General features: G+C 56.0%; 1 protein-coding gene across 2 annotated transcripts in view; it reads right to left on the bottom strand.

Moving 5' to 3' along the window:
- The window catches only part of col17a1a (collagen, type XVII, alpha 1a), a 78,461-nt gene that overhangs the window by 21,074 nt on the left and 43,015 nt on the right, over window positions 1-14,372 (bottom strand). For both annotated transcript variants that reach the window (XM_063071438.1, XM_063071439.1), the window contains exons 32-47: window positions 13,220-13,273; window positions 12,263-12,301; window positions 10,600-10,662; window positions 9,619-9,669; window positions 9,080-9,157; window positions 8,590-8,607; window positions 8,319-8,360; window positions 7,617-7,691; window positions 7,077-7,136; window positions 5,690-5,743; window positions 4,729-4,782; window positions 3,817-3,939; window positions 3,358-3,450; window positions 2,276-2,383; window positions 1,710-1,814; window positions 189-341 (exon numbers count right to left, since the gene is read on the bottom strand). In XM_063071438.1, the coding sequence (XP_062927508.1) occupies window positions 189-341; window positions 1,710-1,814; window positions 2,276-2,383; window positions 3,358-3,450; window positions 3,817-3,939; window positions 4,729-4,782; window positions 5,690-5,743; window positions 7,077-7,136; window positions 7,617-7,691; window positions 8,319-8,360; window positions 8,590-8,607; window positions 9,080-9,157; window positions 9,619-9,669; window positions 10,600-10,662; window positions 12,263-12,301; window positions 13,220-13,273 (1,170 nt within the window). The remainder of the gene's footprint in view (window positions 1-188; window positions 342-1,709; window positions 1,815-2,275; window positions 2,384-3,357; window positions 3,451-3,816; window positions 3,940-4,728; window positions 4,783-5,689; window positions 5,744-7,076; window positions 7,137-7,616; window positions 7,692-8,318; window positions 8,361-8,589; window positions 8,608-9,079; window positions 9,158-9,618; window positions 9,670-10,599; window positions 10,663-12,262; window positions 12,302-13,219; window positions 13,274-14,372) is intronic.

Raw genomic sequence — 14,372 nt, 5'->3', positions numbered from 1 at the left:
GTCAATCCTGGGGTTCTAGTCTGCACCCTGCCCCTTACTCCTCCCTCTACCGCTGGTCTCACCCCTCTCCAAATCCATCCCGTGGTCAATGAGGAGGTGGCAGGTTACCCAGGGTCCCTCCTCAGCCCAGCCCAGCGGTGGTCTGTGTGGGTGGATATGCCGCCGCTGTCAGTCTGTCACACACTCACTCCTCAGGTAGTCCTGCAGCCGGCGGGCGATGTCTCCGTAATCCAGCCGTGCGTCTCTCACTCTCTCCCTCTCCAAGTAACCTGGGCTCCCGGGTGGACCCTGTGGACCTGGTGGTCCAGGAGGTCCCTTCAAATATCTCCGAACGTTTTCATCTGCAGAGGGAACCAGAAATCACTAGGGCATTCAGGAAGCAGAGGTACCGGCATTTACGAGGGGTCAAGGAGCTCTGTTCAGGACAGACGGAGCGTCATAGAGAGTTGTGGACACAGCCCAGCCTGTCACACAAACCACCTCCCTTCCACTGGCTCCATCTATACCTATCACTGCTTCAGTGAAGAGCCAGCAAGCAGTCCACATCTACCCTCTCCCGTTTGGACAGAAGGTATAAAACTCTGAATTGCATACCATCAGGCTCAAGGACAGCTTTGATCTCTTCAGTCTCGTATAGATCTCTCATACAATGCAGATGAACTGTTGATCTCTTGTGACCCTTGAACTTTATTAGCCCACCTGCACTGCACTCTTTTTCTCTCTAATATTAGTTTCTGAATTCTTGTTTCCTTTCATTCTTATTGAATGAAAGAAACCAAAGCTTCTCATTGCTCTTGGTCTGTGGGACAATAATGAACCAATACCAACTTCAATGGGACTGTAACCTCCCAGAGGGATTCATCAGGTAGGGTGATGCTGTGTGAGGGAGACAGACAGGGACGTTATATCGAAGTACTCACTGATGTCGCTGGGGGGAGTGTAGGAGAAACTCTGGTCTCAAGAGTGGGGAGAATGTGGAGTCTGGTCCCTCAGGGATATCAGCTGTGTGTGGGGTGGGAGAGAGGGGGTAGGTCTGGTGATGGGCTAGATGGAGAGGGGTTAAATCTAGTGACAGGGCAGATGGAGAGGGGTTAGATCTGGCAATGGGGCAGATGGAGAAGGGGTTAGATATGGTGACAGAGCAGATGGAGATGGGTTAGGTCTGGTAATGGATCTGGTGGAGAGGGGGTAGATCTGATGATGGGACAGATGGAGAGGGGTTTGAGCACATGGGTTGCAGGCATTCAGAGACGCTGGTGTGCAATGGTAGGCACGGTAGGGCAGGATCCGTGAGAGAGGACAGACAGTTGTGGCGGTATCTGGTCTCTGGGGCAGAGACTCTCTGTATAATCTAGCCCAATCCACTGTAACCCCACACTGAGCTCAGATACAGATGGGGTTTTGGATGAGACCACTGAACTGAACTGACCGATTGAGCGGATCTGACCGTCGGAGACCAGTGACCTTTCACTGTGGGTCAGAGCACTGAGTGACCATTCTGCCCATCCAACCTGTCTGGTTAATCACTGGATCACATGGCAGGTCAGCCTCTGCCGGGGGTGGGGGGGTAGGGGTCATGAATCGAGGACCAGTCGCACCCTGTCCCCTAGCTCTGCACCCCACTTCACCCGACCCGAGACTCCTTGCTCAGCTCACCCCTACGCGACCCCTCCCCCCTCCCCCCTCCACCCGATCCCTGGAGGACTCACCCTGCAGAAAGTCTGTGAGATCCCTGGATACGGACAGAGACCCTGGTGGTCCCTGAGGTCCGGGAGGTCCCGGAGGTCCTGGGCGTCCTGATCCGGCCAACCAACCTGCAACATGAGAGGGCTCCGTGAGAGGAGTGGGGAGGGGCCGGAGAGCGGGATGGGAAGGGAAAGGAGGGGAGGGTTCCAGACAAGGTGTGACCTGGGGACTGGACCTGGAGAGCCCAGGAAGTGAGCTTTCACATACCAGCAGACACAGAGCCAGCAAGAGGGATGATCTGGATGGAGGCTGCTCTTAGGGAGGGGCACTGGCTGCCTCTGTTCACTGACCACCTGCCCCCTCCACCGTGCCAGCTGGGATAGAGTGGCACCAGAGGGAATGGTTGACAGCTCAGCCCCTCAACAGACACGCACACACGCATATCTATCTATCTCTCTCTCTCTCTCCACACACACTACCTGGGTCCAACATCCGAATGTTCACAGCATTCCTCAGCACCGCACATGACACACTCACACCCCACAGTCTCCACACTCCCCCCCGCAAACCCGACCAGCGCGGCCATTACTTCTGCTGAAATCCGTGACATAAGCCTCCAGCTCGGCACGACTGATCCCGTTTCCTGATGAGCCAGAAGGTCCCTGGAGTCCTCGCAGGTATTGCTGAACATCCGGCCCTGTGGATACGGAGGGGAGATCAGTGAATCTCAGGTCCTGGTGTACAGCTTGTCACAGAGAGACACCCAGGCCCCCACCATCCCATCACACACCCCCAGGGTCAACCAGAGTGAAGCTCCCTCCACACTGTCCCATCACACACCCTGGGTCAACCAGAGTGAAGCTCCCTCCACACCGTCCCATCACACACCCCCAGGGTCAACCAGAGTGAAGCTCCCTCCACACTGTCCCATCACACACCCCCAGGGTCAACCAGAGTGAAGCTCCCTCCACACTGTCCCATCACACACCCCCAGGGTCAACCAGAGTGAAGCTCCCTCCACACTGTCCCATCACACACTGACAGAGCCAGACACAGGGTGAAACTCCCTCCACATTGTCCCATCACACACTGACAGGGTGAAGCTCCCTCCACACTGTCCCATCACACACTGACAGGGTTAGACACAGGGTGAAGCTCCCTCCACATTGTCCCATCACACACCCCCAGGGTCAACCAGAGTGAAGCTCCTTCCACACCGTCCCATCACACACCCCCAGGGTCAACCAGAGTGAAGCTCCCTCCACACCGTCCCATCACACACCCCCAGGGTCAACCAGAATGAAGCTCCCTCCACACTGTCCCATCACACACTGACAGAACCAGACGCAGGGTGAAACTCCCTCCACATTGTCCCATCACACACTGACAGGGTGAAGCTCCCTCCACACTGTCCCATCACACACCCCCAGGGTCAACCAGAGTGAAGCTCCCTCCACACTGTCCCATCACACACTGACAGGGTGAAGCTCACTCCACACTGTCCCATCACACACTGACAGGGCCAGACACAGGGTGAGCCTTGCTCTGGACAGTGTTTGGTGTCAGGGTAAGTTCAGTCTGACCCTGTCTCTGTTCTGACTATTGATCCTTTCTGTGTTTGGCTGCTGGGGCTCAGACCATGGAAAACATTTCCAGCCACTTCAGACTTACTTTGCAGGTAGATCATCAGGTCAGCGCCGGAGAGTTTCCCTGGGGGTCCTGGGGGTCCTGGAGGCCCTCGCTGTCCCACACCGAGCCTTGAATCTGAAATAGAGAGAAATACCTGCAAACGTGCACCCACAGGACACACGGATCTTGACCCTGACCCTACTGCAACCCCTGAAGATGACCGTCAGTTCCACCCCAACTCCAGGATCCTGACCCCTGAACTGTGGTCGCTGACATCTGGCCACAACCAGACCTTAATCCCCCACACTGACTCCAGATCCTGACCTTAGCACCCCAGACCCCAGCAGCACCAGGCATCCAGCTCAGCACTGCCAGACCTGACTGCATGGGCTACCACGTTCGGGGATCAGGCCCAAAATTAGGGACCATGAAAGCTGAGATTAGGTTCAGTCCCAGGGTCAGGGCCAGGTTCAGGGTTGGGGGCCAGGGTGGTTTACTTACCCCGGATGTAGCCGATGAGGTGGCTGGCAATCTCCGGGTACTGGTGTCGCTCCAGTGTGCCACGATCACCCTTTGGCCCTGGTGGTCCAGGCGGGCCGGACAAGGAGTTCCGGACACCCTCGGCTGAAATGGGAATCAGAGCGGTGAGAATTCCTGGGAAGCCTGCTCCCCCGACTGCCCAACCCTCCCCCAGCACCCGGACAGTCCGGTCACTCAGGGTAATGTACCCACCCACAAGCAACAACCCCCAACACACAAACACACACCCAACATAATATCTCAGGAACACAACTTCCCCAACACAGCACCCCACCACGGGCACAGAGCTCCCAGTCATCGTCCCCTCACTGTGCTCCTGCCGCACCAGATAATGTATCCACTCTCCAACAACATCCCACCCCAGACACAGAGCCCCTATCACGGGGTAACATGCCCGCCTGCTAACAACACCACCCAAACACAAATCCCTCCTCCAGACACAGAGCTCCCGGCAACGTACCCACCCGGACCTGCTCAACTTTCCTGCACCCAGCAACCCCACCACCACTGGCCATTCTGCAGACCAATGAGATGTGGGTCTCGGTGTACAGACACCGGGGTACCAGAGGACCCATTAGTTACGCCATTCGGTCTGTCATGCACGTTCTGGGTTGCTGAAAGCTCTCTCGAGTCCAGCCACTGGGGAAACATCCCACGCCTGACGTCTGTGCTGAATGTGCTTTTCAGGAATCCCATTCCAGAACACAGTGACTAATTCCACTCCCAAGCTCCACCCCCCCACACCCCCCCCCACACGCCAGGAAACAGAAGCAGCGGATCTCGCTCGCTTAGCACGTGTCTGAAACGGTGGACAAGGTGACACGGCCAGTTGTGACCTCTTCCCTAAGCCAATCCTTGCTGTGTGGTACTTACACTGCAGCGTCTCCATCACCAGCTGCCTGACATTGCCAGAGACTCCCGGTGGACCTGGAGGTGAGGACAGAGGGGAACAGGAAGACAGAGCACATCAACCCACAGACTGCAGAGTCCATCGCCTGACAGGCAAACATATCGCACTGTATGGATCCCTCCAAAATGGGCTGAATGCACAGAGGCACGCATCCAAAACTCCCAATTTGCCCCACTGTCCCACACAGTCATCGACAGGCTGAGGCATCTGCACAGGGTTTGGGATCATGAGATGGGCAGCAATGTTCCCTCCAAGGTGTAACATGCACACAACTTTTGCTACGAGCGCACAGAGGAATCTCAACTGCGCACAAAAGGTTGTCAACCTCCACCTCATTGTCATGTTAAGGATACTTCACGATCGTGCACAATGACATTTCCTTTTCTGGTTTCTAATGTGGACGGTATTGACAACGTAGAGTTTGCCTGCAGGTTTTAGAATTGGCTTATTTATACTGTTTTTGTTGAAGACACTATTCAGTGTGCGCATGTTGTCGCTTGGCCAAAACAAATTGCACAGCACAAGATTTTTGCGCACACTGGTCGTTACAAATTAAAGGGAACATCATAGGGCAGGAAGTAAAGTTGTGGATCAGTTATGGTGCTGTCGAACAGCAAAGGTTTGAAAGGCGGTATGTTTTCCTTCTAGCCCTGTCCATCAAGGTGGTCCTGTGGACTGAAGGCCATTCTGTAAGAGGAGCTGCCGTAGAGGAACATAAGGGCTAGAACCGGAGGGAGGTGTTTATTGGAGCCCCCGAGAATGGGCTCTACAACTCTGCTATAGACGGTCTGTGTACTGGTACAGGTAATATCTGCATACACCTTATCTGGGGTGTGTAGGAGGACCCTCACTGACCCCCCTTGCACAGTGACCACAGACCCAGTCTGTCCCTTACCATCTCCCTCGGGAAGGGGGGGTACTTACCTGGGGGACCAGGAGGTCCTGGGGGTCCCTGGGTACTTCCTCCATTGCCAGTAACTGTGGGACAGAGACACAAGCCTGGTCAGTTCCTGCACCCCCATCCCTCCCTTCGGCAAGTCCCACCACCACCCACCCCACCCACAGATACACGGAGGAACGTCATTCACGCAGCAGGCCAGGGGAAATACTTCTCATTCCCGGTTGTCCGACAGCACAAGGTGGGGAGGTGGGGGTGAGACAACATTCATCAATGATAGAGTAGAGGTGGGGAGAGGTTTCTCCTCAGAGGGTGCAGGTCTGGACAGAGAGGGTGAGAGAGGCAAGGACTCCACCATATGACGGCCGTGGGGTGATGCATGCACTGTAGTGACTAGCTGCAAAGGATTCCTCTACTTACCGTCATTTAGTGAAGTGAATCATTACTTGTAGAGAGTAACGTAAAGGCTGATTTATACTTCTGCGGCAACTTGACGCTGAGGTACGGCGTAGCCACGAACCCTACGCGGATCCCTACGCCGTAGCCTGACGCGCACCTCTCCCAAAATGTAACCACGCGTCGCGGCAAAGCAGACCGAACAACTGTGATTGGTCCGCTTGGTAGCATCGTATTTCCTCATACGCTGCAATAGCTTCCTATTGGGCGACTGAAGGGCAGGGAAGGAACTCTGGCTGCAATGCTTTCAATGCTTTCCATAAAGCTTTACAGATCTCCAAAATTATGGAGGACACATTTCGCTTTTACGAAAAAAGACGCTCCCTTTAAACTTGTTTACCCCAAGAAAGACTACCATGACCATGAAGCCTTGCACAGGCAGGTGTGTGCGCGTGCGCGTGCGCATGCGCAATGTGCCCGAATTGCAGAGCGACGCAGACACACCAACGCACAAGTATAAATGCTCACAACGCGCGTCGGCCACTTGCGGAGGTTACGGCGTCGAGTTGCCGCAGAAGTATAAATCAGCCTTAAGGGTTAATGATGTGGTGTAAGGGTTAACGATAAGATGTAAAGGTTATCAACGACGTGTGAATGTTAACACCGGGGTGTAAGGGTTAACGATGGCGTAGGGCTTAATGATGGGGTGTAAGGATAAATGACGGGTGTAAGGTTTACCGGTGACGGGGTGTGAATGTTAATGATGTAAGGGTTACTGACGAAGTGTAAGGGTTAACAACGGGGTGTAAACAGGACTATAACGAAGGGGTGTAAGAGTTAATGTTGGCTGCAGTGCAGGATCAGCGTTGGGGCCGGTGGAACTGTGGGATGGCGCTGACCCTTGGCTGCTCCGTGGAAGACCCAGCAACTGATCGCCCCAGTCCCCACGCCGCAGGGGCAGGAGGGCGGGAAGGGTGAGGTAGGTTTCAGGGAAGGAGGCAGAATCAGGACTCTTACCGACTGCAGATCGCCCGGGAATTCCGGGAGCACCTGGGATTCCGACGTCCCCTCGTTCTCCTGATAACAGGGAGATGCAGAAAGTGAGCAGGGGCTCTGGACGGGTGGGAGGGATGTGAAGGAGTCTCCTTCTCCAGCCTTCCACCATACCCCCATTCCAATTCTCACCCTCCCCTTCTCTTTCCTCACCCTCCCCTTCTCTTTCCTCGCCCTCCCCTCCCCTCACCCTCACTGTCATTCTCCCCTCCCACCTCCCCTCCTCTCCTTCACTACTCCTCTACCCTCCTCTCCCCCTCACTCCTCCTTTACCCTCCTCTCCTCACCCTCATCCTTCCTTTACTCTCCCCTCCCCTCTCGTTCACCCTCACACTCCCCTCCCCTTTCACCCTCACCCATCCCCCTTTTCCTCACCCTCACCTCACCTTCTTTCACTATCTCTGCTTCCTCACCCTCCCATCTCCCCTTCCATATTCTCACCCTCCTCCAACCCTCGACCCCACCCTACCCCTTTGCTCTGACCCAGTCCCGGAGGGCACTGACCTTTGTCTCCCTTGTATCCGCGTGGTCCAGGTGGTCCTGGAGGTCCAGGACGCCCTTGAGTGAGCCTCTCTCCATCTAGGGACAAGAGCAGGGAGTGAGAAGGATGGGGTGGGGCACTGACCGAAGCGGGAAGGGCGTCACTGTCCGAGGTGGGGGTGGAGGTGACTGACTGTCCGAGGTGAGGGGGTGTTTGTCTAAGGAGTCACTGTCTGAGGGGGATTACTATCCAAAGCGGAGTCACTGTCTGAGATGGGGGTGTCATTGGCCAAGAGGGATTCACTGACCGAGGGATCAGTGATTGAGGGTGGAGGCACTATCAGAGGGGATCACTGTCCAAATTCAGTGCTGAGCTCCGCATTCCCTCTGTGCCCATCACTCTCCCAACTGGGACACCTGACTTCTTACCCGGGATCAAGGGTCAAGGTCCCACCATGAGCTCTCCCCACCGGGGGTGCCTCCTGACCATCTTGGAGCAGCGTACCACCGGGTCAGAGGGCCGGGTTCGGGAAAGAAATTCTTCTTCAAACTGTGGAAGGAAGAGGTGGAGGAGGGAGGAGGAGGAGGAAGAGGGGAAGTGGGAGGGGGATGGGGAATCGCAGAAGGAGGAGGAGGGGGAGGAAGGAGTGGATAGTGGAAAGGGGAGGGGAGAGGATATATTGCAGAGAGCCCCGCATATGGAGCAGGAGGAGGGGAGACACTTACCCTGTGCAGGGGCGCCCGGATCTCCTGGCTGACCACGCTCACCTGCCAGAACAGAGCGGAATCAGTGTCTGGGTTAGTGACCCCCCCACCCAGGATCAATCCCCTCCCCCAACCCTCAGATAATCAATACTCCAGCCCATTCCAGAGGAAGGAAAACCTCATCACTAGAGCCCAGGGAACGACTCTTCACCCCGACCCTGGGAATGCCCCCTGATCCCATCCCCAGGATCGCCCCCCGACCCTGCCCATTGTTTCCCACCACTGCTCTTACCTTTATATCCCTGGAGTCCTGCAAAGGAATTAGTTGGAACATTTATATTAATGCTGTGATACATTGCCGGCCATTTGACCCTGCCCCACATACAGTATCCAGTGTCCCCTGCCCAGTGACCAGTTGTGGGGTTAGCCCATCGTCCACAGTCCAGTGCTGTGGTCGGTCCAGTGTCCACTGCTGAGGTCAGTGTAGTGCCCACAGGCCAGGTCAGAGGTCAGGGTACGCTGACCCCGGCTCTGGAGCCCTGGCTTCTGTTACTTCCACAATGCTGGAGTGTACTTCCGAAATTAAACTCCGGAAATGGGGACATTTACTCCCACGCGGTGGTCCGACAGTCAGCCCAGCGAGATAAGGCGAGCCACAGCTCAACCATGTTCCGACCCGGTGCAGAGTGTCAGCGGGGAGAGGGAGGTGTTGGGGACAGAGCTGGGAGTTTGAGGGAACGTCTCAAGGGCGGGCGGAAATCCTGAATGTGGTGGGTGTGTACCTTGGTGTCCTCGTGGTCCAGGGGGTCCCGGGGGTCCGGCGGGTCCAGGGCGTCCAGGAGGTCCGGCCACTGAGGTTCCTGCAACAGACCACATAATCAGAAAGGATGACACACTCTTACTCCCTCCCAAACCACAACGCCATCATGGGACCACCACCCATATCGAGGGTGGCCCCCAACTCATCCCCGGGACGACCCACCTGAGACAGAACCACTCTAGTCGCGGGCATGGATTCACACTGTGGGAGGGGCAATACTTGGGGGGGGGACCCACTGTGGGAGGGACATACTGTGGGAGGGGCAGTACTGAGGAGGGGCACCCACTGTGGGAGGGGTAATACCGAGGGAGGGATGGTGGGGATTGGAGTGTAGTGCCAGGGAGATGATTTGGGGGGGGGTGAAATTGGTGTTTGTAATGGATATGGAGCTTGGTAGGGGAACTACAGGGAGATAGGGGTCATTGGCTGAGAGGGAGGGGAAGATGCACTGGGTCACGAGCAAGGGTGTGGGTGGAGTCCAGCATTTAACCAGTCACTTACCTTTAGGGCCTGCAGGTCCCTCTGCACCCGGGGGTCCAATAATACTCTCACCTGTGGGGGGAAGATGGGCAGGAGGGTATCAGTCTGGGCCCTGTTGACACGGAATTATCCAATAGAAGGCGGGGTAGGGTAGGGAGGAGGGGGAGGGGTAGGGTGGGAGAGAGGAGGGAAGCGTAGGGGAGAGTGGTAGGGGGAGGGAGAGATGGAAGTGGGGAGAGGGGTAGGAATGAAAAGAAAGAGATCAGAGAGCAAGAGAAAGCAGGTGGTGAGGAGGTGAGAGAGGGATGAAAAGGAGAGATGGAGCAAGGTGGAGATAGAGATAGAAGGAGAAAGAGAAAAACAGAAAGAGTGGGGGGGGAGAGAGAGAGGGGAGGGAGGACAGTGAGAGAAAGGGGGTGGAGCAAGATGTTAGTATTTGGAAGTGACAGCAGAGGGTCAAACCCAGTTCCAGGTGAGTGAGACAAAGGTTTGTCAGGATCCGACACAGTCGAAAGACCCCTCACACCATTTATGGCTGCCGCAAGAATATCCTGGTGGGGTCCGAGTTCTGCGTATGTGGAGTGGGAGAGGTTGTAACCTCACACATTCAACACCCCCCCCCCTCCCCACCGGGCACCCGGTGTTGTATCGGTCAGGAGGACCTCCCCATTGGCCTGCCGAACAGTATACAGACAGAGCACATGGTGTCCACCCGCTTTTTGGAGGCCTTCTGGGACCAGTAGGTCTGCAGGGACAGGAGTATGAGCTGGACACGGATGCTGTGCTTTAGTTTGAGAATGAAGTGCACTTTGCAGAGTTTGAGAGACCGGGGCTAAGCTCTGAGTAAACTCCCACTACGCCAGAACTCCAGGACCAGCAGGCATAAAGTGGTCTTGCCAGTCATTCAGACCGCACTGTACAGAGTACAGAGAAAGCCCTCCTTCTCTGGACCCCTTGGGGAAGGCAAGAACTAGCCCCCCCACAAACATGTTGGATACTCACCTGCTCGGCCTGGGGGTCCGGGAGGTCCAGGCGGTCCAGGGGGTCCTGATATAAACGAATTCGCTGAACCAGGGAGAGAGAGGCGACATCAGCACACACTGATAAACAAACAGCCGACACTGGACACCAGACCCCCAAACATACAAGATGACAAGAGGCATTAATCGAGTGGATAGCCAGAGAAATTTTCTCAGGCAGCAATGGCTGCTATGAGGGAGCATAAATTTAAGGTGCTTGAAGGAAAGTAGAGGGGAGGATGTCAGAGGTAGTTTTTTTTTTACACAGGGGAGGTGGGTGTGTGGGACACCCTGTCAAGGCTGATGTAGAGGCAGAAACGTTAGGGACGTTTAAGAGGCACATGGATGAACAGAAATGGAGGGTTATGTAGAGGGAAGGGTTAGGTTGATATTGGAGAGGGTTAAAAGGCTGGCAGATCCTCATGTTCTGTGTTCTGTGAAACCCAGCTCCAGATGGAAAGACCACAGACACCAAGCCCACACTGTCCAGAGGGAAAATCAGCTGTCATTGGGCCTCGGACACTCGGTAGGGACAGATTCCATGGGAGGGTTGCAGCCTCAACATTCTCTGGGTGACTCCACACTCCCCACACTCTCTCCCTGCCCCTTGCCCTCATCCAGCCACCCCCATTCGAACTGCCCTCCCGACACCCCCCACTACCACACCCCTTCCGTGTCATCCAAGCTCAGCCAGGCATGGTCCCGAGCCCGGCTGCGAAAGGAGGTCAGCAACCCCATCCCGTAAAAATACAGAGCTGCGGAAATGGCAGCAGAGGCTCCAGGGACCTCGTCCCCGGGAGAGGAATGGTCTTCCGGAGAACGGCTACACTTGGGGAAAGTTTGAAAGACTGGCCCGGAACAGAGGACCCTGGCAAGCTGCTGTGGGTGGCCTGTGCCCCATTTGGGGTGATGAGCTGAAGCGAGTAAGTCCAAGTCACACCCTTCCCGATCCAGACCGGAATGCTGCAGGGCTTTGTCTGAAATTCCAGCCGCTGCCATGGACCAGGACCAGTTAATCTCTTGGGATGGTGGGCGGGGGTGTGAGGGTGTGGGTGCAGCAGGGGGTGAGTGTATGGATGGGGATAAATGGGGCGAAGGAACACAGGAGCCCCATTGTTGGGGTTGGTGTGCCCAGAGAGCTGGGCAGAGAGGGTACAGACAGATCACCATGCAGCAGGGAATGGCTGTATGATTTGTCCTGTCTATGTACAACAGGCTCTCGATGGGCCGAATGGCCTTGACGTTTTCCTGTAGAACAGGCTCTTAATAGGCTGAATGACCTCGACATTTTCCTGTAAAATCGGGCTCTCAGTCGAGGCTGAGCAACACACACACAATGCTGGAGGAATTCAGAAGGTCAGGCAGCATCCATGGAAATGAATAAAAAGTCAATTTTTCGGGCTGAGACTCTTCACCGGGTCCTGACGAAGGCTCTCAGCCCCAAATGTCGATTGTCTGTTCCTTTTATTCGATGCTGCCTGACTTGATGAGCTCCTGCAGCATTTTCTGTGTGCGTTGCTCAGGATTTCCAGCATCTGCAGGATCTTGCGTCTCAGTGGGGTTGGACGGCCTTGTACTGTCGACGTACAACAGGCTCTTGATGGGCTGAACGACCTCCCCACACACCCAGAACCCAGCTCTCTCACCTCCAGAACTGATGACCTTCCCTGGAGTTCCGGGCTCGCCTGCGAACAACAGATCGGTGAGACCGTGAAATCCCGCGACCAAACGCTTCAAGCCCAGTCCCAGCAGCTTCTCCCCCACTCCATCAATCCCCTCCACCCCCACACACCTGATACCAGCAGACTACTCCCCACCCTAACATACTCCACCCCTGGAACCATCCTCACAAACAGACTGTCACTCTAGGGCCACACCTGAGGGAGGTAAGGAGAGGGGGGGAGGGTAGACTGACACTAAGGGAAAGAGGAGGGTTGTGGGGGGAGAGACAGGAGGGGGAAGGGGGAAGGAGGGAGGAGTGATGCTGAGGGAGGGAAGTAGGCTGGGGTTTGGGTGAGTGACATTGACTGAGGTGTGGAGGGAAGGGGCGAGTGACACTGAGGACGGGGATCACCACAGGCCCGGACCGTCAGGGTGTCGCAGTTCACTGCTGCCGTTTCCACGGACCCCAGACCTCATCTCAGAACAGAAAAGTCATTGACGATGACGATGGCCCCGATCGCTGATTAACCACTGATTATCGCATCACTATTGTGGGATCTGGCTGAGCACTAATGGCCTGTAGCCCCTAGGACCACGACCTCATGGCCCCAGAGATATGGGTCTAATCCTGACCTCCAGGGTTGTCTGCATGGAGTTCATACGTTCTCCCCATGACTGCATGGGTCTCCCCCTCGAGCTCCAGTTTCCTCCACATTCCAGAGGTGGGTTAGTTGGCTGCTGTGAATTGCCCCTAGTGTGTGGGTGCGGGGAAGATTGTGGGTGGGGGGATGTACAGAGAGTGGAATGGCAGCAGTATACATGGGTGGCTGATGGTCTGCACCATCTCAGTGGGCCAAAGGGCCTGTGCCCCGGATGGCTCATTCCTCCCTCCCACATGGGGTCTCCTCCACCCCACTCCCCCCAGCACAGTTCTTACTCACCAGGTGATCCGGGGTCTCCTGGCATTCCCGGTAACCCTCGGGGTCCTTGTTCACCTGAGGATGAGAGCAGCAGTCAATGGGAAGTGGTCATTATGGAGTGACCTTCCCCTGGCCCGCAGTCAGGAGCAGGAGGGCCCTTCACCGAAATGGTCTGGGTTCCTGTTCCCCAGATACCTCTGCTCCCCACGGACCAAATCTCTCCATGTCTGCCCTTGAAAATAATCCACGTGTGTCTCCCCGGGAGAAAATTCCCAAGTTTCACTCCCCGCACCACTGCCTTACCTCAGTCGGAGACCCTGGCCCTGGGTTTGCGTTCTCAGAATCGAGCCCCCTTGTGCAAACCGATATTCCCAGGCGATCTCCTTCCACACTTCTAACCTCACCCTTCATGTGGGTGGTGGGCCCCTGGGAGACAATGTGGGGAGGGTGGGGGAAAGGGGACACAATGTGGGGAGGATGGACGGAGAGGGGACACAATGTGGGGAGGTGGGGGAGAGGGGACACAATGTGGGGAGGTGGGGGAGAGGGGACACAATGTGGAGAGATGGGGAGAGGGGACACAGTGTGGGGAGGTGGAGGGATAGGGGACAATGTGGGGAGATGGGGGGACAGTGTGGGGAGATGGGGGAGGGGGACAGTGTGGGGAGATGGGGGAGAGGGGGACAATGTGGGGAGATGGAGAGGAGACACGATGTGGGGAGGGTGAGGGAGAGGGGACACGATGTGGGGAGGTGGGGAGGTGGGGAGGTGGGAGACATGGTAGAGAGGGCACGAGGAAGTGGAACACCCTGTGGAGTGGGTGGGGGAAGTGGGCACAGTGTCGACAGGATGGGTGTCTCTGGTACACACTATGGAGAATGTGGGAACCCCTGGGACACACTGCGAAGAGCATGTGTGGAGGTGGGACACACAGTAGAGAGGCTGGAGATCTGGGTATGGATCAACTCTGGGCAAAGAGCTTGGTGATGGGTTAGTATGGTCTGTGTGGGCTGAAGGGCCTGTTATCATGCTGTGTGAGATTTAGTTTCCCATCATCAAGTAATGTTCCTCCATTCTCTTACCACTCTCCCCACTTCTCCCCATTCTCCCCGACCCCCTTGGATCTGCCCCCTCTGACTATCTGTACCCCCACATCCCTCTTGTTCTCACAATC

The sequence above is a fragment of the Mobula hypostoma genome, chromosome 19, assembly GCF_963921235.1.
Source record: "Mobula hypostoma chromosome 19, sMobHyp1.1, whole genome shotgun sequence".
NCBI lineage: Eukaryota > Metazoa > Chordata > Chondrichthyes > Myliobatiformes > Myliobatidae > Mobula > Mobula hypostoma.
This window is presented reverse-complemented; position numbering and strand designations above follow the sequence as displayed.